Source organism: Anolis carolinensis, chromosome 1 (assembly GCF_035594765.1).
Source record: "Anolis carolinensis isolate JA03-04 chromosome 1, rAnoCar3.1.pri, whole genome shotgun sequence".
NCBI classification, from domain to species: Eukaryota; Metazoa; Chordata; class Lepidosauria; order Squamata; family Dactyloidae; genus Anolis; species Anolis carolinensis.
Window position 1 is genome coordinate 230957066 of NC_085841.1, and position 24312 is coordinate 230981377.

Genomic DNA, 24312 nt, shown 5'->3' on the forward strand with positions numbered 1-24312 from the left:
TTTCAGAACAAAGCAGGTAAATTTGTCTGAAATTAATTTGATACCCCATTAGACCTGGGCCTTCCTGAAAAGCCTGAGTCCAATGGGGTACCCAGGAGTCAGTCCCCATGGTCATCTCCCTTCTTTGAGCTTACAAAAACCTAGAGAAACAAGATGGCACCCCCTCCCCAACCCCCCCCCCCAAAGCCTTAAAATTAAACAAAAGCTTACCAGGCCATCATTATGCTGTTCTGGCAGTCCTGGCACATAGAAATGACATGCCATGAGATCTGGGGGGGGGGTAGCAATTTTGCTCCTGCCCCCATCTCCTAGCACATAATTTCTATGCACTAGGAGGACTGCTGTAGTAGTGAAATGGGGGCTGAGTAAGTTTTGTTTAATTTTAAGGCTTGGGAGGGGGGTTGGGTGGTCACATGGCATCCTGGAAGTTACCAGGATGGCATGGGGACCCCTAATGAGAAAGCCCTTTTTGGGGGCGAGTGTGGGGACTTAAGCCCTGTCTGGAAACACCCTGAGTCCCTAAACTTGCAGACACAGTTCATTTCATGTAGGATCATTTCAGAAAGGTAATGACTCTTTTATTCACACACACATTTTGGGGGTGTTGCTGTTGTCATAGATATTATTTATTATTTGTCTGTTTGTTGTTATTTTTCCCTTGCATGGATTTGAACAAGTTTTGGATGAGTCTACGTACATTTATGCTCCTGCAAGGAATTGTCCTCCCCTGCCCCATCTTTTGATACCTCCAGCTTATAGCAGTTCCCTGTACCCCAACTGGTGCAATACCAGAGGGTCTCTTGGGTTTCCTGAACAAATTCCTAGAGATGCCGGAGAACACAGTGGAGGAGAATAATGAGGGAAATTACAAATAATGAGTGTTTAGTTCTACTTTCCTGAATCCAGACCCTTTATACAAACATTATTGTGAAGTGCCTATATGTTGTTTTTTGATTAGAAATGAGAGAACTCAAAGAGATCCCAATATTAAAATGTGTACTCTGCTCTTACAGATTGAGGTCTATGGTTTTCTTTATTTAAACAGCAGAATGATTAATTCAATAAGTCTTATTTTCATAGCTGATGCATTTCAGAAATAACATGTTTCTTGCATCAGTTCAAATTTTACTGTTAGCGTACACTTTTATATCTTTTAACAGGATTTGTCAGCTCAAGTACCTTAGATTTTAAATTATATCTTACTGATTTGTTGTTGTTTGAAAGAAAACATGCATGATTTTCTGTAAAATAAAGGGACAAAGGAAGCTATCTCTGGTTATATATGCTTCTTGGCTTTTCAATTTTCATATAAATACAAGTGTACTCAAGTTACATATCTGCATCTATCTATATTTATATCTCTGAACATTGCAATTTTTTTATTAGAGCAACCATGTTAAAGAAGTATTCATGATTAAATTCTACTGATTTGAATCTAAGAAGTAACACCTGTCATTTTCACAGAAATGAAAAAATTTCTTCTTTATGCAAGGCGTTCAGAAATAAGAGGTGTTGACATAGAGAATCCATACTTCAACTATATAACAGCTTTCACAGTTCCTGATATCGATGATGTAACAGTTGTAGATTTTGATACTGCAGAAGAACGCTTATACTGGACTGATGTGAAGACACAAACAATAAAAAGGGCCTTCATTAATGGCACTGGTTTAGAAACTGTGATATCAAGAGGTACATCAGAAATCATTAATATTACTAACTTTTACATGGAATGGTGTCAACTTTGATAGCAAATGTTATGATCCTGTTTAATAAAAATAACTATTAATTGCACCAAATTGCAGCACATATTTGACTGGTTCTTTGAAAAAGATTTGTAGTTATTTGAAAACAACTTGGATTTTGAATTTTAATGGTACTCATAAAACTATAACATGTATTGGCTTGAAGAAGATGAGAGCTGAATTGAAGGATTTATATAATGAATTCTGCAAACACAGTGCTTCCATGGGTGGTGGTAGGAGGTACTTTTGTCAATTCTTCTCCAGATGATGATGATGATGATGATGATGATGATGATTTCTTACCTGCCTTCACAGTTCAAGTTGGGGTACAACACAGTTAAAACACACAGATAAAATATACTATTAAAATGCAGATATTAAAATACACAGAACAAAGACTGACCCGAGCACTAACAAAATGTAAAGGTAAAAGTCACAGTTTACAGTTGAGTGGCAGTAATCCATAAGTCACTTCATAGAAACCACATTTCATAATTTGCTTGTTTTCTTTGACTACTGTTATTATGAAAGAGAAAAAGAGCATATGTATGCTTACCCCCTACCTTCTTGCTACACATAATGGTGACCCAGCTTAAAGCTGTTTTTATATTATTTACTTTTTTCACCATGCAATTTAGCAATTGTACACATTTGACAGAAAATTGTGTAAATATTGCCTGTCAAAAGTCAGAAAAATGGATATTTTTCTTCATAACTTCAAAGTTAGTTTGGTGCTGTATATACAAAACAAACTGGAAATCAAATATATTTCAGACTCATAAAAGTGTATTAAATAATGAAAAAGCAGACATACACATTTTAAAAGAAAGTTTAATTAAAGATAGATAATTTGGGACAGAATAATACATAAAACCCCTTTAATTTTTTCTGTTTTACATTTTACAGATATTCAAAGCATTCGAGGATTAGCAGTTGATTGGTTATCACGTAATTTATATTGGATTAGCTCAGAATTTGATGAAACACAAATTAATGTTGCACATTTAGATGGCTCTTTAAAAACCTCAATTATACATGGAATCGATAAACCACAGTGTCTTTCTGTCCACCCAGCAAAAGGGTAAGGTATCATTATTATCACAGTTTAGTTATGTCATTATAAACCTAGTTTGCATTGTTTTGCATATGATTTTGCAAGTGAACTACTAACAAGTGAATAGAGATAGTATGGAGGTTCACTAGTCTCTCATGGAAACTAGGGACTCCATGAAAACAATACATTGTATGACAGCTGGAATAATGAAGAATTAATCTTTTCCAAAAATGTGGAGAAAGACATTGCAAGTGAGATCTCCATGCATTAAGCATGTTGTCGGCATTTTGTCTTCATTGGGGAGACACCACCATGATTTTTTTTAACTCTGTCTCCCAGTCATTTTTTTCAACAAAGGTTGAATTACTTTTCACAAGTTATATGATACATCAGAATCTGAAAGAGGCAGTGATACTTTATCATATATTAATTAAACTATAAACAGTAACAAGGAAGTCCAAGTTCTGTCAAAAATGTGCTGCAGAAGATGCCAGTGTATCCCAGATTCAGTGTGAAATCGGCCCTGCAAAATGTGAATCGCATTATAGACAACTGCCCCATAACAAGAAATGCCAATAACCATCCCAAGGGCACAGCTGGACACCTGGAGGATAATTGACCTCTCTGGGAAGGATAATTGATTGCCTCTGCTCTTGACTGACACTCCCCCCCCCCCCACTCCATATGCATTCGGTTTGGTGATTCACAGGTCTCCTGAAAATGGGAGGGGGGACCTTGCCAAGCCATTTGAGGCCAGGTTCCATGGCAAATGTAATCCACTTCCTGGCCTCAAGCTGGTTCCAGGCATGGCAATCTCATCACCTGTGCAGCAAAACCAGTTCCTCCCAAACTGATTCCGATCTGGATTATATCTTCAGTGTAGAAGTGCCCAGGGTCATTTATGGTCACCTTAAATTGGAAATAACGTAAAGGTACACATCAACAACAACAACACAGCAGCAGCGAGCCTGAATAGATATAGTGATATATATTTAAAGAAGTGGTGCACATTCAGGGAATTAATTTGATCTTTTGCAAATGAAATTGAATTTTTTTTATAAAAAAAAACATGTAAATAATGATGTAGTTCCAAGTGCTGACTGTCTGAAAGTTTTTAGGAAGCAGGAAATACCTCCTACTAAAGTGGCACTCAGTTACAACTTGGCTTCAGCTAAATAAGATTTGATAGGATGCTGTAATTTTTTAACATCATATTTTAATGCAACTGTGTTCTTAATATTTTTATTTGATGGTTTATTGTTAAGGAAACTTTACTGGACAGATGGAAACACTATTAATATGGCAAATATGGATGGCAGCAACAGCAAAATACTGTTTCAGAATCAAAAAGATCCCATTGGTAAATACTGCTATAATTGCATTCATTTTAAGAAAATCATCTTCTTTTTATAAATATTCTTTAAGGAAAAGATTTTGGTGCAATGTCTGAAATTGCGGTAAGAAAAATTAATTCACTTTTTTGCCTTTCTGGGAATGCGAAAGCTGAGAGGTTATCATGCACCTTGAAGGCCAATGCACAGGTATTTGGTTTTATGAATAATAAGCTTACAAACACTGAGGCTGTTATAGCTAGTGTTACTGTCAATTCCACAGAGGAAGATTATATTATTAGAGTGGCACTAAGTGTTGCGAATTATTCATAATTATATCTTTGATAGCTACAAGTCCTACTGTGTGGAACAAGACTAGATATGTTTTTCCCATTGGGAAATAAAATTATAACATTCATTTTTATCACATAATTTATTACTTTTTGCATAGTCTCATGTTTGCCACATTTAATACTTAATTAAATTAAGTGCAATGTACTATTGAGCACGATAACTACCAAATACCCTCCTTTGCTATTCCTATAATTTTAAGAATCTAAAATAGTAAAAACATTTTAAAATATGAGTATGAAAAATTGTATTTTTTTCTGAAAAAAAAGTTAAGTCCACACACACATATAATGCATGTTGTGCAAACATTTCATGTAGTTAATCTTTAACAGTAGTTATTTTCCCCATTGTCAGGAGGTGTGTGTGTGTGTGTGTAGTGACCTCCTAGATAAAGTCATTTTATTTTTAATACAATCTAAATGGCTAACTAGTGCATTTTGTAATATCTTGAAACTTAAATCATAATACAACAGAAACATTTATTGATTGATTCCAGCGATGTGTGAAGAATCCAACTTCCTAGTTTTCTTAACTAGCTTTACTTAGTTTTGCAGATCCCAGCTTGAATGTATGGGTTTGCTATTTTTTAAGCTTGCATGTAAATAATAATTTACTCCTGTTTATTGGGAAAAGATGGGATATACATGAATATAACAATAATAACAGAGCAATACCCATAATCATTAATTTTTGGCTTCTTGATGCTTTGAACAACTTTGGTAAGAATATCTGTGGCTTACCAAAGTACCAACATACTTACAAAGAGAATGTGATTTTGTTATCAGTTTCTCAGTATCAATTTGATGTCAGGCACACTCCCCTAACCATTCTACCCTCCCTATGCATTTGATCAGATGGCATGCCAGAGTGTGCCATGTCACTTGTATTGGGTGTGACTATGCTAGGATATTTAAGACAATGAAGCCTGTCATAGCTTCTCTACCCACCCCCTTTTTATGAGATTCTCCAGTTGCCTTTTTTTAGAATGTTTACCATACCTTGTTTGACTATTGGACATTGTTTTTCATCTAGATCAGGCTACATAATGTTTACCTTTATCTAGCTTCTTGGCTTTATTGTTTCTGCTTTTTTGTTACAGCTGGTGGGGCATGGGCACTCAGTTTTTATTTGTTCTTCTTAGAAAGTTCTGGTTGGAACTACAAGATGAAAGAATTCACTTATTACTCTGTTATTACTGACCAGCTAAAGAGGTAATAGGAAATGGCCGCTTCTCAAGGCAAGAGTGCTAACTAGTGTAGAATCACTTGAGAGCCGCTAATCATGAAATGGGATCAAGCAAATGGGATCAAAACCTTATATCCTGAGTTGCAAACCTTGCTTTAATGGGTTCCCAGGTCCAATTTATGTCCCATTGACTGCCATATTATTAATAATAATAATCTTTAATTATATCCCATCCCCTATCCCCAAAAGGACTCAAGGCAGCTTACAACAGAAGAAACACAATATAGTAATAGTAACATACAGCACCTGATAATACTTACAGAGGCCCACTTACATTGTGGATTATTTTATTAATAAAGCTGTCACCATATTGCACCAATTCTTGGGTCTGACGCCATCACTTAAATTGAAGGGCAATCTCTTTTAATACAAATAAAAATAAACGTGGATTCTCCAAAAAGGATTTCTTTGGCCTAAATCCAGTTGCTATTATCAACTGCAATAGACCACTGAGTAAGTCAACATTTTATAAGTTCTGTTGATTCTGTAGGTTTGATCTTACTGGGATTAGCAATTGGATTTAGGCAATAGTTTCAAAGACAAACTATATTTTATGTTTTATCCAAGCAGAGATGACCATAGACTGAAATGTGCTTATACAGTAGAGTCTCACTTATCCAAGCTAAATGGGCCGGCAGAAGCTTGGATAAGCGAATAATTTGGATAATACCAGTTCTATTGTGTTTTAGCGTATTGTTATTGCTTGTGGTTTATACTGTTTTAATTCCTTTAATTTGCTTTTGTTTTGTATTGTTATATTACGTGTTGAGGCCTTGGCCTTTGTAAGCCGCATCGAGTCCTTCGGGAGATGCTAGCGGGGTACAAATAAAGTTTAATAATAATAATAATAATAATAAGAAGAAGAAGAAGAAGAAGGAGGAGGAGGGATTAAGGAAAAGCCTATTAAACATCAAATTAGGTTATGATTTTACAAATTAAGCACCAAAACATCATGTTATACAACAAATTTGACAGAAAAAGTAGTTCAATACACAGTAATGTTATGTTGTAATTACTGTATTTACGAATTTAGCACCAAAATATCACGATATATTGAAAACATTGACTGCAAAAATGGCTTGGATTATCCAGAGGCTTGGATAAGCGAGGCTTGGATAAGTGAGACTCTACTGTATTAAGCTTTTAACTTCTCTTAGACTGATTTAACCCACAAAATGTCACTGTGATCAAAGAATTACCACAAATCTGGTTTATTAAACTAAGCAATAGATAGCTATCAATTTTCTTTTGATACAAAGTAAAAACATGGTTGCACTGTTGGATTAGGAAAGGGGATCCAAGGTCAAATCTGCTCCTAAAACCATGAAGTTAACAGAGTACTCATGGCTACTCTATATCTTTCCACTATTCTACCTCAAAAGGATGTTCTGAGAACAAATAGTGCAGGAAAGCTACACATGCAAATTTCAATTTATTAGAGGAAAATTGGGCTTTAAATGCAAATAATAAATCCTAAATTTGCAGGTAGGAGCTGCCAGTGAGCTGCTGAACTTGCTGACCAAAAGGTCAGCGGTTTGAACCCAGGGAGTGGGGTGAACTCTCTCTGTTAGCCCCAGCTTCTGCCAACCTAGCAGTTTGAGAACATGCAAATGTGAGTAGATCAATAGGTATCTCTCTGGCAGGAAGATAACGGCGCTCCATGCAGTCATGCCAGCCACATGACCTTGGAGGTGTATACGGACAATGCCAGGTCTTCGGCTTAGAAATGGAGATTAGCATGAACCCTCAGAGTCGGACATGACTAGACTTAATGTCAGGGGCAAACCTAAAAATGGTTAGCATGTATTTTTTTTCCAAATATGATTTTTTTCCTGCTGCAAAACCAACCCAGTGCATTAGGTTCCAAGAGCAGTAATAATTGCAAATATTGTCCATTTTTGTAAATGTGTATTAAAACTGTCAAACATGTAGTTAACAAATTACACACATGTATGGGCATAAATATGGATTTCAAGATGAATTGACTAAGTAAATGCAAAAATAAATGTAGAAATCTTTGCAAATTCTTCATAGTTAGAAGAAGAGCATAGTTAGTCAATTCCAAGATTAAAAGATTTTAGGTGAATAAGTCGAAAGGACAGCTTAGAAAGGGGCCAAATTGTGCTCCTCACCAGTTTGAGGTACTCCTGAAATATCCTAAGGCCTTCAATTTGAAACTTTTCACTCTGGGGCTGTCACACTGTTAATCTTTGTAATCTGCTCTGGGGGCCCTTGTTGGCTATAAAAAAGAGATTTATGACATTGGTCTGCCTTATAGTTCTCTTATAAGGAGTTGAGTCTGTATAACTCTGTCCAGTTTTGAAGAAAGGGGAAGAATGGAAAAGGGTCTTTTAGAAAAGACCCTTTGTATAATATGGGATGTAGAGGAAGGCAAAAACACCCGTCTCAGGAGTAAACCTCCACTGAATTTATATTTTCTTTATAAAAGAAAGGGCATATCTTATTCACCAATAGGCAAATCTCAATCCATTCCATTCTGATTATCCTGTTTGTAATGGTTGTTTGTGACAAAGAGAAGGGGACAGCTGTACTTGCAGTATGTTTAAATTGTGTCTGTTTACAGTGACAGACAAGTGAGACAGCAGACATAAGGCTTTATGGGGAAATGTATTTGTTAGTCTTTTTTCCTTGTTCTGCACTCAGGCATTGTGAAAGAAAGCTGAAAAAGCTCTTAGAGCTTATTGGGTGGAAGATGGATAGTCAGGATGCAAAAATAGACTTGGGAAATTTTTCAAAGTCTTTACTGAGAGAAGGAGAAAGTGAAGGAGAAACTTTCCTGGTTTTATAGATAATGTGAACACCATTCACTTTCTCTGGAAAATGCTCCTTTATTCATTTGTAGTTAAAATGAAGACAATCTACATCTGCATATATTTTAATGCTACATCTTGACATTGGATTTTGATTGCCTTTTAAAAAGTGTGATGAAAGCATAATAGAATAGAGGTAATGCTTTTAAAATGGCTTTTAAATTTATTTTCTATTGTGTAAGCAATAAAATGTAATCTGATGTTTATATAAAATTAAATTGATGCAGCTATGCATTTTATAAATTTATTCCAGGTTTATCTATAGACTATCCAGAGAATAAGCTCTATTGGATCAGTTCAGGAAATGGAACTATTAACCGATGCAACTTGGATGGTGGCAATTTTGAAGTAATAGATTCAATGAAAGAAGAATTAACAAAAGCTACAGCCCTAACCATTATGGGTAAGTAAACATTTAAGTAAGCATATTTGATAGCAAGCATTTTATTCTCCTGGTACAGAAGCCTATAATAGAAGCCTATGAGAAATTTGTCAAAGTTTTTCCTTTTCCATAATACAGTTGTTTCTTCGTACAGTACAACCTCCTTATTCACTGATTCAATTTTATAATTTTAATTATATAAGTATAATTTTACTTACCCACACTCCAAAAAGATTCTCCAAGAAGTACCTGTGTGCCTTTCTACATCCTCAAGTTGAATTCTATGTTATGTTTCCATCACAAGTATAGTCAAAATACAGATATGCAATTATCTGTGGTTTCAGGTATCCACAGGGGGGGGGGGGGTTATAATGTGTTCTCCATGGATATGGAGGTCATACTGTATGTATGTATGTATGTATGTATGTATGTATGTATGTATATGTATAATACAGCATCTATTTTGTGAATTTTTGTTTTGCATTTTATGTTAATTTAAAATAATTTATTTTATGCATAATCCCTTATCAATGTTTATTATACAGTTATTCTGTGTCACTAGAAACTTGAGGAGTTATGTAATTAAAGCTAAATGGCTATCTCCTAGCACCAAAGTGCAATGCAGTTACCCATTTCTAGATTAGTATTGAAATTTTTCTATATCTTCTTCTTAGAGAATAAATCATGCATAAGTAAATTGCTATAATTATTAGTTTATGGCTCATACAGATGTTACATGGCTCATCCATTAATCCTAATTAAGATATCAATGGTAGAAGCTCTGGTTGTTGCTTTTTGGGGGATTTTTTTTAATATAATAGTTGTAGTGAGCTGAGGGAAGAAATGTTTGAACCTGAAGAATGTCTCTAATACCTTAGCCATGGTTAAAATGGGCTTAGGATTTTAAGAAATAGAGATTGTTTGTTCTCTTATTTGGACCCACAGTGACGGTTAGGCATGGGTGAATTCCTCGGAATCTTCATAAATCGGAATAAAATCGTATCTATTCTGATTTGTGAATGGGGTTCAGACACGCATTAGCGCTTTGGAATTAACCCTCAAGCGTCGAAGCCCATTCATTTAATGGGCTTGTAATTTAGATTGGATATATGAGAAAGCATTTTTGAAGCAACCAAACTTGTTTGCGGGGAGAGCAGCCTAGCCTGGGCTTGCCTCCCTGCCCAATCGATGTGGACATTCATGTAAGGGGTGGGGTTTGGACGTCCTCCTTCAAAAGCGTCTGCTGCATGCCATGAGGCTCATTCTGGCTTGGAAGTTGGAGCGAGGAGGGTGGTTGGTCTTTTGTTGCCTGTGCCTGCCTGGCTGGTCTGTTGTTGTTGCAGGGAGACCTAGAGGCACTGACAGCCATTGAAAAAAAGGAGTCGACTCTTTAAAGAGAAGGCATTTTTTGGCGTGGGGTGGGAAAGGGGTTGTTTTTTGTTTTAAAAATATAAAATAAAGGAGTAAAAGAAGAAGCATTTATTTTTTGAGACAAAAGTGGGGGTTGGAAGTTTGGGGAGGGGAAATGGATTGTTTTGTTTTAAAAATCTGATGCCTTTGTTCTGCTCAAAGCACTGCGTGTCCCATCATTCCAAAAAACCCTCTCTGCTGTACTCCCTTAGTCTGGGGAGCCCAGCGATGTTACATAGCTTTGAATCCTTCTCTGGGCTCAAGCCCTCTCTGCCTGTTTGGGTTTGTTTGTTTGTTTGGCCTAAGCCTCCTCAAAGCACTGCGTGTCTCATCATTTCCAAAAACCCTCTCTGGTGTGCTATGATTTCTGTTCCTGGTTGATAAATTTCATTTCCTAATTGGTTCTGTCACAAAAACATGGCAAAACTTTATTACACTGCCAAAACTTTGTCTTTGCACAAGGGACATCATACTATAAATAGCGCATTATGGTTTGCTGAGTGTCCACCAATTTAACAAAGTTTCAGGCACAAAAACAAAGTTTCTGAAGTAGAACAATGACTTTCAAAGTAAAGCCAACCCAGTGAAACAGGAAATAACACTTTCAAACCAGGAACAGATTTCTGTAATTATTAAAAAATGTTTTTTATAAAAGCTATGAAAATTCGCCAAAACTCAGAGGATAAGGGAAACGTTCTGAAATTTGGTGAGCTAACAGTGGTAAATGTGCTCTACCACTGTTGCAAGTTTCATTAGGATAGCTCAATGAGGGTGGGAGAATCCCCTAAAGTTCCCCCATGCTGTTTTTTGCTATTGCACATGCACGTCTGCCATTAACGAATTAATTATGGATATTCGGAAGTTTCTAAAAGTTTTGAACTTTTTGCCTACAAAATTTGGAAATGACTTTAGAAATGAAGTGCCAGCACCCCCTACTTTTGAAGAGAGTTTAGAACCATTTTTTTCCTGAATCGCACATTCCTAGTGACTATATTCTTGGGAGATATTGTAATACGACATTTGAATACCCCAAGTCATAAATATCTTGAAGACATATTTAAGAGACTATGATTCTTGTGAAAAATAAGAAGCTATTCTTTTCTTCCTGTTTGAATTATGCAGGATAAATAAAACAAGGAGTAGGAATAATTTGGATCTCAAAAATACCATTGGGGCTGCATGTGGTCTGCAAACCATACTTTTCATATACCAATTTAAGGTTGCCATAAGAACCAATCCTATCTTAGTTTTATTTTGGGGGGCTGGAAAATGATTGGTGTCTATGTTGCATGTTGCTTACATTTTGGTAAAAATGATTCGAGCATTAAAGGGAGTGGGTTTTAATTGATTCTGTTGATGTTTCCTAGGGTTAGACTCTCCTGTTGGCTATTGGTAAGATGTGAAATTGAGAGTGCAGATATAATGCACATTTCAGAGTGTTTCAAAAGAATGGACCCAATTTAAAAGAAGTATATTTTATGATAGCAACATGCTACAATTACACATAAATTACAACAAATGCATCTAGAAGTTATAATTGGAAACTCTGTGCCCCACCCTTTCAAGTGGCAAACGTTTCATTCATGGGCAATTTCAATCCGGGTCCATCTGTTTCAAACTCCCTTTAATTAGTCTGGTGTCAGGAATGCTTCTTTTAGGACACAATATGAGTTGGTTTTTATTTTCACAACTAATGGTGATGTAAATTTTAAGGAATGGCAGGTAATACTCTTAGTTGAATAGTTAAGATCAGTGATCAAGTTGGTTGTTTCTGGATTAGATTAGTTCTGTATGTAAAATTGATTTTTGTAAGGATATGTCTGAATATTGTGGATGGTGCCTCTGTTTCATTAATTATGGGCAGAAGAAGGCATGGCAGGATGAAAACTGGGATGCAGACAACATTAACTATCACCAGGACAGCAAAAGTTGATGGCAAAGCAACAAGCAAGGAGGAGCTATAGGAATTTGTTTTTGCCTGAGTTTGTTAAGATGAGCAAAATGTTCCCATCCCAGCACTATTTTAAATAAACTGGTTCTTGTCAGTCTCTATTTCAAGTTATTGGGGAGGTGATTGGTCATTCCAGTGGCCCATTCATCTTGCAGTTTAGGTCTGTCACTTTTAATGAACAGCATGATTTCAGACCCTGCCCAGGTGGTAAAGGGCAGGGTTCAGAACAGTTAAATCATCATGAGAAGATGTTACCACACTGGCCTCACATGAAGCGAAACAGGCCCTGCATAAATGCAGGCCCATAGTCATATCTGGTAAGTGTTTTTTGTATTTGGGGGTGCTTGCCAATTATATTCCTGTCTTTGGGGTACTCTGCCACACACACCACAAGTCATGTACAGCCCATCAGTCATGTCACATCTAGGTAGAGGTTCATTTGGGAGAGTAAGACTATCGTCATCCCAGTACACATGTCAAGTCATATTGATGCCCTAGCCCTTAGGCATTGTAGCATTCCCAATCTGAACAGACTGGGCTCAAATAACATCTTGTAAAACAGGTTGGCTGTTTGGTTGATAACTGATCTTATAACCCATGCATTGGGTGATTGGCACAGTTCCTCACTTAGCTGAGAGATTTACTCTTGTTTATGATGGGGCCACAAGGAGGTGGAGGAACCATTATCAGCACCAACCCATAACTAAGAGAGTCATAGTTACTCCTGCAAACTACTTTCCTATTTTGAACTCAGTTTGCAACAATTGATGTAGGAGGGGGAAATGGGAGGAAGAGAGAGGCACTGGGATATTTTAGAAGTAGCTGAAAACATAGGAAAAATGATAATCGGGACCATCCCTGACAGATCTGAATAACTGAAGTATTTGGAATCATGGACCTGGGTCAAATGAGAAAAAGGCTTGTGCCTGTCTGCAAATTGTTCCTTTCCAATGATCGTTCCCTTACATATGTACTCCTGGTAATTCATCCAACTTGTCTTTTAGTTCTGGTCTTGAACACCTGGTCAATTGGCAATAAAATGGTGTTCAGTCAAAAGGAAAAAGAAACCTACTTGTTAGGTTATACAGTTACCTCTCAGGGTTATTTTGAATAATCTTTGGGTTACTAACACACATTCCAGTAATATTCCTTGAATTTTTAAAATTCACTTTGTGGTCATTTTCAGAAGATTTCAAGAATAAACTTACAGATCTAGGCACTTAACTTGACACAATTGCTGAAAGAAAACCAGTTAAAGTATCTGATGCTTCCTTGTGGTTAGCTTTGTGGGATCATTTTTTAAATATTTTTTTTAGTTGATATGGATAGGTGTCTGAAATGACATGCTCAACCCTGTATTGATTCTTGTCCTTTGTGCTAAGAAATACTAGCCTGAACGGTATGACTGAATATGAAAAGCATTTTATTACATTAAGATGTATGGACTGCTGTTATTAAAACTACTTGTTAATGTAATCATTGTGGAACTTGATTTTGGGTTTGGGGATGGGAATGAATAACTGCCATCCACTTGCCAACTCAAAGCCCATTTTTGGCTATGTAGATCAGAACTAAAAATTCTTGGAGGTTAGTGATCTAGTTCCATTTCAAATAAGGTTCAAGACTGGTTATGTGATTGAATCTATGTTAGTGAACAACATATTACCTTTATCAAGATTGGGGGAATTATCTTACTGTTAATACCACCATATTTACTCAAATCTAGTGCATGATCGAATTTTCAAAATTCTAAAACCAAAAAGAAGTATTTGCTGGTGAATGTAATGCATAGTGGCAAAAAACACACTCTTTGTAATTTGTAATTTGATCTAAAAAGGTGTGCATTGCAGCTGTGGTATGCTTAGAAATAAAAAAAATATTAGATCACCAATCTTCCAGCAATAGAAAGTAACAACAGAGAATCAGGTAACCCTCGATGGTAAGATGGGAAGGAAAGGAAGACAGAAGGAAATTGGAAGGAGGGGAGATGGAAAGGAAAAAAAATGAGGATGACAAGGAAGATAGAAGATGGATGGAGGATGGAAAGAAGATAAGAAAAGAGGAAGGAAGAAAAGAAAGAGAAAGGAAAGGAGGGAGGGAGGGGGAGGGAGAAAAAGAGGAAAAGATGAGAAGAAAGAAAAGGAAGGAAAAAGAAAGGAAGAAAAGAGGAAGAAATAAAAGGATGAGAAGGAAAGAAGGCAGTAAGGAAAGAAAGAAAAGGAAGAGAGAAGGAGGGATGGAAAGAGGATAGGAATGAGGAAGGGAAAAAGGAAGAGGGAGATGGATAACAAGGGGATAGAAGGCAGTAAGGGAAGAAAGAAAAGGAGGACAGAGGCTATGGTGGAAGGAAGAGAGAAAGAAGGAAAGGAAAGGAAATGAAGGAAGGGAAAGGTGGAAAGGTCAGAAAGAAAGATTTAAAAGGGCAGGCAGACATGAAGAGAAGAGGCAGAAGGAGCATGTGCTGGCCTCCCTGCCTGCCCCAAGATGCTGCTGCTTTTGCCTCCTCTACTTCTGCTCCTGGGGCCTGCCCCCTTCGCCTCCACTCACCAGGGCCCACCACCTAGACAGAGCCAGGGTTGCCTTTTTTGCTGCTGATGAGACCCCCTCCTCCGCTCACCAGGGCTCATCACCTCACCACAGCCAGTGCCACCCCCACAAGCAATGTGTCCCCCTTGTTGCAGGTCTCACAGGAATAGACTGTTGACTTCATCTGAAAGACAAATGTCGTCTTCTCTATGGAGTTTTGTGCATTAAAAAACTTTGTCAGTATGAAGAACTAAATGGCCAACTCTCTGTGCAGAGTATTGCACATCTTTGTTTACTGTTCTCCAAGCTAAGTCAAAGCATCATGGATCTCCTTCACCATTTCAAATCTGTTGTGGTACGGTAGCAGATCAGACCAAGAGTACACTTGGCCACTTGTTCTGTATGACCGTAAAGTTGTGCACAGCTTGCAGGATGAGGGTCTTTTATCTTCAACAATCCCAAATTGTTCCCATTAAGGTGGATCACTAGCCTGGAAGGGGAGTCCCTGAGTGATCCTCTACCAAAGAGGCAGAAAAGAAGTGTAATCTAAACCTTTTACAGTGGTGAACTTACTCAACCCCAGTTGAGCCTGAAAAGGCAAGTTTGATCAGGTGTGCTGCCCAGTAGACCAAGTTATGGTTGCAGATCAGGACTCATTGTATCTTCATACAAGACCTAGGATTTTAACAAAAACACAACAATGTTTACAAATGAGAGATATTCAGAACTTGAAAAGGTGCAAATACGTCTTGAAGGCACCCAGCACCTAAACTGTTGGACAGATTGTAGGTTAAGCCACATGGTAAATGCTGTAGAAGTGATCCCAATCTGAAATGAGCTGGCCTAGTTACCTTGATCTGAAGATAGGGTGTAATCACTGCATTATGAGGCTGTCACTCCCACACCTTTTTGATCTGTTTGGGAGCTCCTGATCTGAAATGTGCTTGCTTCTCGGAAAGATATGTCTCTGAACCCCAGAGCTCTGCCAGAAGCAACTCTTTTGGATGAAGCAACTAACTCATTCACATGCCCGGATCTGAAGATTATTCAAGGATGCAGCATGGAAAAGGAGAGCTAATACCCTGAAACTGATGTACCTTGTGGAGTGGGCATTGGTTGGAGGCCACTACTGCCACTTCATGATCCCCATCACATAGAAACACAGTCCAAAAAAGAAGAATACATAAAAAAAAACCTGGATTACTTCGAGAGGCCTACCAACTGGCTGGAAAATATAACAGTTGCCCAAACAGGCAAACACGCCACCACCACTACCAATGGATCTCCAGCCACTCAAAACAAAAGGCAAAAAAACCTGAAGGCAATGTGCACGAAAATAAGCTAAGGTTTGAAAGCCAACTTATTGAACTGTATGAGGGAAGGAACGTTGCTCTATTTGTATGTTTTGTCTGATCCAGGAGAAATTTGTCAATATTATTAGCAGTTGCACAATACTATGAGAATAATTTTCCTCATCCAAAGCACTCATATTCTGATCCCAAGAGTCTCCTTTTAGATATGAATAAAATGGGCATAGGAGGATTTCTCTTGGATCAGTTCAAAGTTATAGTTAGACCAGGATTCCGTTTCCCATAGAAGCCAACCAAATGAATTTAGGAATCAACTCCTTATTAATATTTAAAATTCACTGTTCAATGTGCTTTCCCCACTTTATCTAGAAAATCTGTGTTTGTGTGTTTATTTTAGGACAAATCATAGGGGAAAGTAAAATTTGAAAGCTTGTGCTAATGTATAGACTGAGTACATGAGAGTGGTGGCACTTTGTGATTTCCAGGATAGGACCAGATGCATTTCCACATTACCACTTTATAGGTTATCCCATTGTGAGTTGGTGAGAGAAATGGGCTAGAGAGAGTGAGATTAAAAAGAGAAAGAGATTTAGGCTGACAAATGGATGGATGTGCTAGATGAATTTAAAAATATGGTGCTCTTTATCTAGAATTATGCTATACTAAAATTGTGCTAATCTGACATTAAATTTAAAGCATGATTTATCTAGTAGAGCTGTCATGTACTTCATTTCTCACTCTCTTTTCCTGTCAAATACATTATCTAGTCATTTTTAGCATGTACACATATGTACACACATTGGTGCGGATGTTCTTTGAAGTCAGATTACTTTAGCACTTTCAAAGAGAGTTCTGATGCACCTGCTCACTGCCCCTTGAATATTAAGAATTTAATCAAAAATAGCCTTCGATTCTTAAGCCTTGGATGTCTTCAGATGTAGCTGTGACCAAGCCCTGCTGAGAGGTGAAGCCAAACTTGTTGGCATGCCTATCAGCCAATCACTCTTGTAGTTTTTTTAAAATGTTTTTAAAAACTTTGAAAATTTCCAAAAAAACCCCATAGATGAATGAAACATTATGAAACTTGATAGGCAAAGCATGATAAATAAGTTCTACCATTGTCACAAGTTTCACCCCAATAGCTTTAAAAATGAGGGAGATAAGAACCCCCAAAGTTTCCCCATTATATTACTTTAATGGTAAGCAAGGAGAAGTCATATGACTGTGCTAAACTACATTTCCCTGAATACATTGGGCTACAGAAGCCAGTCAGATTTTCTTTATTATTAAAAATGTTTTTATAAAACCTTTGAAAATTCACCAAATATCTGTGGATAAGTCAAATGTTCTAAACTTTGGTGAGCTAACAGTGGTAAATATGTTCTACCATTGTAGCACATTTCACCTCAATATCTTTAAAAATGAGGTCGATATGAGCCCCTGAAGTTTCCCCACTGGCAATGATGTCTTCCTTTATTGAGCATGCGCAACCACCATTAATGAAGAACTTACGAAGATTCGTAAGTTTTGTTAGAGTTCCAAAATGTTTACCCCTAAAGTTCGGAAAAGACTATAGCAACGAAGCACCACCACCCCCTACTTTTGAACACAGTTTATATATTTTTTTGGTTCACACATGCCTAGAATACAAACATAAATAAAGTAATACAACATATCAATAAGAGGCTCTCACTTGCTTCCTTAATAAGGCAATCATATATTTTTAAGAAAAACCACCTCTGGACAAAAGCCTATTGTGCATATTGTGGCAGCATTCATTTAAAAAAGTCTAAAGCAAAGTACAATTTCCAGGCAATGACAAAAAGGTGATGGCTAAGCAATAATGCTTCACTCTTTTTGCAACCCAATAAATTACCGAAAAATGGTCAAAGAAAAGAAAAATTAATTTGCCTTATAATATCTGGAATATATACAGCAAGTAAATGAATTGCTTATAGAACCCATATTGTCAGGGAATCCATCAACATAAAAAAGTTGTTAGTTAATTTTAAAATACAAAGTTGCCAAACACTGAAAAACAACAACTTGGCAATCTACTAATCTTCCTGACAAAATATACTACTAAACATGTCTTTTAGTATATGTAACATTGTTTTGTACTCAAACTTTCAAGAATGCACTGATTTCAGACATACACTTCTGTACCTATGTGTACAATATACTCTTGACCAAAACATTGTGTGGATTTAATGGAGGAGATCCTATTTTCTACCCATTTGGATAGTCTTACAACAAGATCTTTTTCCGTTCATTATTTTTATTGGCTTAGGATATGTCAGTAAAACATTCATAATGATAGCTAGAATTTTATAATCAATATGACATTGTAGAAACAAACTTTTTACTCAAGTATAGCCCACAAAGTAATGCAAAATAGTGTAAACAAATGACAACATTCTTTGAATAGCTGGAGTATTTTAGTTTTGTCCTTTGAGTAAATAACAAGAAAAAATGATTAGAAAAACAAGCTCAGAGTTTCATCTTGTAACAGTGGCAGTTACAGGATATATAGTACTGTAATTACAGAGTAATTTTTAAAAAGTTTATTGCTTCAAACACATACCTATCAAAATAATCATTTGTAATGCAAAGAACATTGGTTTAAGTATAATTACAGTAAAAGGCATTATTCATTATAAAGAATTTTAAATATATACAGATAAATTTTCCAAGCCATCGGTTTTCTAATTACCATAATATTCTTGATCATATTAGCAATAATATGCAAAATATATCTAGGCAATTTGCCCAGTTCGATGTACAGTATATTGGTGACTTCTCTAAGCACTCAAACCATCAGTAATTAAAATTAATGGCCCATCAATACTTTCATTCAGATGACTGCCTTGAAATCTCTAAAGAGAACACACAATGCTGATGTAGTAGTATTATTCATTTTATGTGTCTCTTTTGTAAAAAGTCATACTTTTAATTATATATATTATGAACCTATTTCAGAATTACGTTTTAATTATTGGGAAACATTTTATTAATTTAAATACAATGATGAAATATTCTGAAATACTATTACTTGAAATATAAAAGAGTTATTTGTTAGTAATTTCGTATTTCATAGCACAGATCTCTATTTTTATTTCTTTTATATTACATTTTTTATTATAGAAGTGAATTATAATATTATGTAGCTAATGAACTCTTTAAATGAATTTTCAGATTTCAGCAAACTAATAAATTAGTACTTAAAAATGAATGAAGAACTCATAAGAATCATGGAAGGTTTCTCCATACATGCCTACCTGATGTTTAAATATAATATGTGGAGTTATATTTGACTGTGCATTCTCCACTCCAGTGAACAGCAGAGTTGACAGTTCTTTCAGATTATGATAGCAGAATTTTCTTTAGAACAACTTGGTTGCTTATTCCAATTTTTCACCAAGTAAATCAGCCCTTATGACATTTGGTTTCTTAGCCAAGATCCATTTTAAATGCTTTTAAAATATTTTAATACACTTATTTATATTGATGGAAGTTATTGAAATAGTGGATTATCCCTTCATTCACTGACTCTACTCCAGATGGGACTAAAATTGGATATAGCCTATTGGGTACAATCCTGCATATTGTTGGGTTGTGATGTAATTTAAGTAGCCTAACAGTGAAGAATTTCAACCATTTGCTAGTTTAGATATTTTAAAAACAAGATAACAGCATGTGGCTATTTTTTTGAGAATTCTGTTTTGATTTTTGAATTTTTTTTAATTGTATAGGTGCAGGAGACTGCAAAGAAGGCCAATACTCTAAGGGCTAGTGATGAGATTACCCTATGCTGAATTGTCTTCTAATTCTAATGTCTGTTGTGAGAAATGATTATGTGATCTGAGAACAAAGATAACAGGATTGTCTAATAACATGATTGGAATTAGCAGGAGAGGTAGGTGGTCTAGAGACTATTTACTATTTATTCAAACAGCAACAACCTTAATTAGCAGCACACTAGGCAGAAGAATCTGACCAATATATGTTTTATTGAGGTGTGTTAAACTGTAGAAGACATGTTCTTTAGTTTCCTCAGTTAAATTCCCATTTAGCATGAGAGTTACCTTATATAGGACCTGATTCATGGCAATATTTTTTTTGTAATTATTTATTGCATAGAATAACTATTTTGATATTTCTGTGACATGATTGCAGCCAATAGATTTTGGCTCTCAAACCTCACTATCGATTCATTGATTTTTTTCTTCCATTACTGGAACAGTGAAGGTTATGAAAAAACTTATTTGGCTGACCTCAGTAACATAGTCCCTGGCTGCATTTATTGTTACCATTATTTATACCAGATTGTTAATATATGGTCAGACTGGCATGTTAAAGCAGAAGAAGTTTGACAGACCATTGCTGATGTAGACAGGATTGACCTATTCATTTAGTTCTGCACTTTGATTGTTGATTAGACTTGGTGTGGATGATGATTCACAACTAGAGTTTAAACATGTCTAATGACAGTACTGCCTAGGGATTTTTGAAAGTTGTAGCTCCCCTCCAAATCCTCTGATCATACTTGGAGATTTGCCTCACCATTTTTGGTTACATCTTAAGTTTTGATTTAGAGCTTTCTGTATGGATCCCATATTGTATTGTGTCCATTTAGAAATGCCTTACTCCTTCAATATACTTACAGAATAATTTTATTTAATATGTAGATTGTTACTTAGACAGTGGAGAGCACCACCTCTTCTTATCAAAGTGCTATGGGTGTAGTTATTTATTATATTGCTTCTAAATGAAGAACCAAATAATTTTAGCAATGTTCTTGTTTTCAAAAGCACCCAAGTTTTTGCCTTTATTTTATTTTACTTTTGCAGTTTGGCACTTATTCTGCACAACATTGTCATATGGCTGTTTTGCACAAATAGCATTTTTTTGCAAATGAGGGAAAAAATAGCATTTTCTTCACAGAACATTGTACATTATAATATTTATTTATTTATTATTTATTTATTATTTACGAAATTTATACTCCGCCTTTCTCAACCCTGGAAGGGACTCAAGGTGGCTTTTCACTATTAACTATATAATACCATTTCCTTCATTAAAATGTAATTTTCTATGCAAATCGGTCTCTTGCAAGTTTTGTGCAAAATTACCCACTAATGTTTTCTGCACAAGGAATAATATTTCTGCCTAGAAATATTGTTTCCTTTGCAGAAAATGCTGTTTTTGTGCTGAAATGCTGTTTTCTGCATAAAAAAGCAATGTACAAATTTTACACAGATGAATTCCTGAACAACAATGAGTTGTCAATTTCAAAATTCAAATTTGTCAACCATTTGTCATCAGTCCAGCATATATTTAAACCATTTTTGAATACTTCTAGAAATGCTTTCAATCCATACAGAGTGCTAATTAAGCTTCTTGTCAATCTATTAATACATTGATGTGTGTGTGGGGGGTGGGTGGGTGGGGGGAATGGTTGGCTCAGGTCTATAAGATTTTCACCTGAAATATGTGAAGAAAGGAATGTTATAGATTCCTAAAATATATTTTAATGTATATTTGTGCAATATATCTAAGGAAATAGTGAATCTTTGCTATTGGTTCTTTATAGGTGAAATAGTTTGATATGTAACATTGATTTAAATGTAGCTACAATGGTTTTCATCTCACAAATGTTTATTGTAGAAGGTTTACTCCCATTCTTACAAAATTTGAATTAACTGTATATAGAAGCACATGATTTATGAAATATTAGGCATGCATGGATTCAATATATAGTGCCTATATATATATATATATATATATATATATATATATATATACACACACACACACACACATACATATATATATAATTTTCAAACATTTCTCCCTGACTGCATTATTACAATACCATGAACTTCAGGTTTAAAAACAATTTTGCATAATGGCTTTTGAAAGTGGAGTGATTTCTAAGATGTTGACATTTTGCTTCCCAAAATGCACTATAATCACTATAACCAGGGTACAGTGGGGCATTCTGGAAATGTTACCTGCATGAGAAATCCCACTTCTACCAAAGAAAACAACTACCAGAATGTAAAGATAGGGGAGTGGGGAAGGATCGGTTAGAAATACTTTGTGTGCTCAATCTGAGTGATGGGAGGTCTCCAAGTATTTTAATAATCTAGTAGTACCTGATTAGAACAGCAAACACAGGCAAGGACAGCAGAGATTTCTTTCCACAATCAGGAAGTATTTTATCTTGCAATATGTACATGCAGATCTCACTCTCTCCTCTCAGCAATTTTCACAGCAATTCTCTCACATAGATCTCTCTTTTTCTTTGTCCATGATAACCAGCAACAATAAGACCAGCATAAACAATCATCCACATTCCTCATGCTAGCTGTGCCACTTTTATCCTTGATCTGACCAATCACATATTGTATTGTATTGTCCATGATGTCCCAACATTGCATCATGGTTGCCTCAGACACCACACTCTAGTTGCATCATCCTATGAAACTTGCCTTGTCATTCTGACTCTGCAGTTCGTATTTCAATATGACATACCTTTTTTTGGCCCTTTTTTGAGCTGAAAAAGCCTCCTTCACCGTATAATGGGGTCAAGCTGGGCAGTGGAGCCTGGAGGCCATTGCTTGCAATATATGGTAGATTTCTCTCTCCTCTTACCCTCCCTTATCAGTGTGTTTTCTTTTCCAAAGCCTCCCCCACTCTTAAGGAATGTTTTTAAAAGGGGAAAGGAGAGGAAGAGAAGCCCTTGCAAGGCAGGAAGAAGAAGAAAGCATATATATTCATTAATCTTATAAAAGCATTTCCCCCTGAAATATTTGTTAATCTCTCCTACAGATATATAGGTATTTTCCACTGCAAGCCTTTGCAATCCCTATGTACCTATGTCTCTGCAAATCCTATATAGCTATAATTATCTATATATAGATAATGTTTCAGGGGAAATGCACACACACACACAGAGATGTCTAGATAGATATATACATAGATACATAGGGCTTGCAAATATTGCAGGAGGGAAATGTGCATAGAGAGAGAGAGGATTTGCTAACATTTCAGGGAAAATTCATATATGAATTTAGTATATATAATTATAGATCATTATTTAGCTCTGCATTGATTATACAGGCATTGAATGTTTGTCTGTTACTATGTTGGAAGCTGGCCTGAATCCCCATGGGGAGATAGGGTGAGATACAAATGAAATTATTATTATTATTATTGTTATTATTATTATTATTATTATTATTATTATTATTATTATTATAGTTATTGATTATACCATATTGTTTTTGTTAACCCTGTTCTATAACTTTTCCACTTACAGAACTAGTTTACTGTTTTTCTTTGAAATATGGTAAATATTCAAAAACATTTAACCTACTGATGCCTCAATTAATGTAATTTTATTGGTATCTATTTTTATTTTGAAATTTACCAGTAGCTGCTGCATTTCCCACTCTAGGCGTATACTCGAGTCATTAAGTTTTTTGTGGTAAAATTAGGTGCCTCGGCTTATATCCAGATTGGCTTATACTTGAGTATACTTGAGTACTTTGTTTTCATTACAAATCCTGACAAGATCTGAAAAAGATTTTTTCCCTCAGAATTTTTCTTGTTTTCAAGGAGGATTCCCCCCCCCCCCCCAACGTTTAAATAATTTATGAATGATCACTTCATTTGCCCATTCCTGGGAATTACATTTTTCAGTTATGATTCAACCAAATGGATCACTGCATGGAATGGAGTGACAACTGATTTTTCTCCTGGCTTGGTGATCTCCAACATTAATTGGCAAGCCATAAAAAATTCAAATGCTTGTGCTTCATTGATAAATATTGGCAATTAGAATTGCCATACAGATATATTTCTGCCTTAACCAATTCTATTTGTATTCAGCTGTCCCATCAAGGTTCTTAGAACAGCTTATATTATTTCTTGGCTAGTCTCTAACTCAAGTTGTGAATATATCTTGTCAGATTTCCAGAGGCTGAACTGCTGCTTTTTCTCTAAGACAGTTTCAGGAGAGAATAATTAAACAAGAAATGAATGGTCTTCTAGATTTCATGTTCTGTGTTACAGTGCCAGGCAGACATGTGCTATGTATAATTTATAACAGAAATAATGTTTTAATCTAAACTTGTTAATAAACAGTAGCTCAGCACTGAGGATTTTGTCT

The 24312-nt window shown here is 35.8% G+C and overlaps 1 protein-coding gene across 5 annotated transcripts in view; it reads left to right on the forward strand.

Moving 5' to 3' along the window:
- Positions 1 to 24312, forward strand: part of lrp1b (LDL receptor related protein 1B) — a 1066453-nt gene that overhangs the window by 835201 nt on the left and 206940 nt on the right. For all 5 annotated transcript variants that reach the window (XM_016994954.2, XM_062970961.1, XM_062971003.1 and 2 more), the window contains 4 exons: positions 1465 to 1692; positions 2652 to 2826; positions 4065 to 4159; positions 8811 to 8960. In XM_016994954.2, the coding sequence (XP_016850443.2) occupies positions 1465 to 1692; positions 2652 to 2826; positions 4065 to 4159; positions 8811 to 8960 (648 nt within the window). The remainder of the gene's footprint in view (positions 1 to 1464; positions 1693 to 2651; positions 2827 to 4064; positions 4160 to 8810; positions 8961 to 24312) is intronic.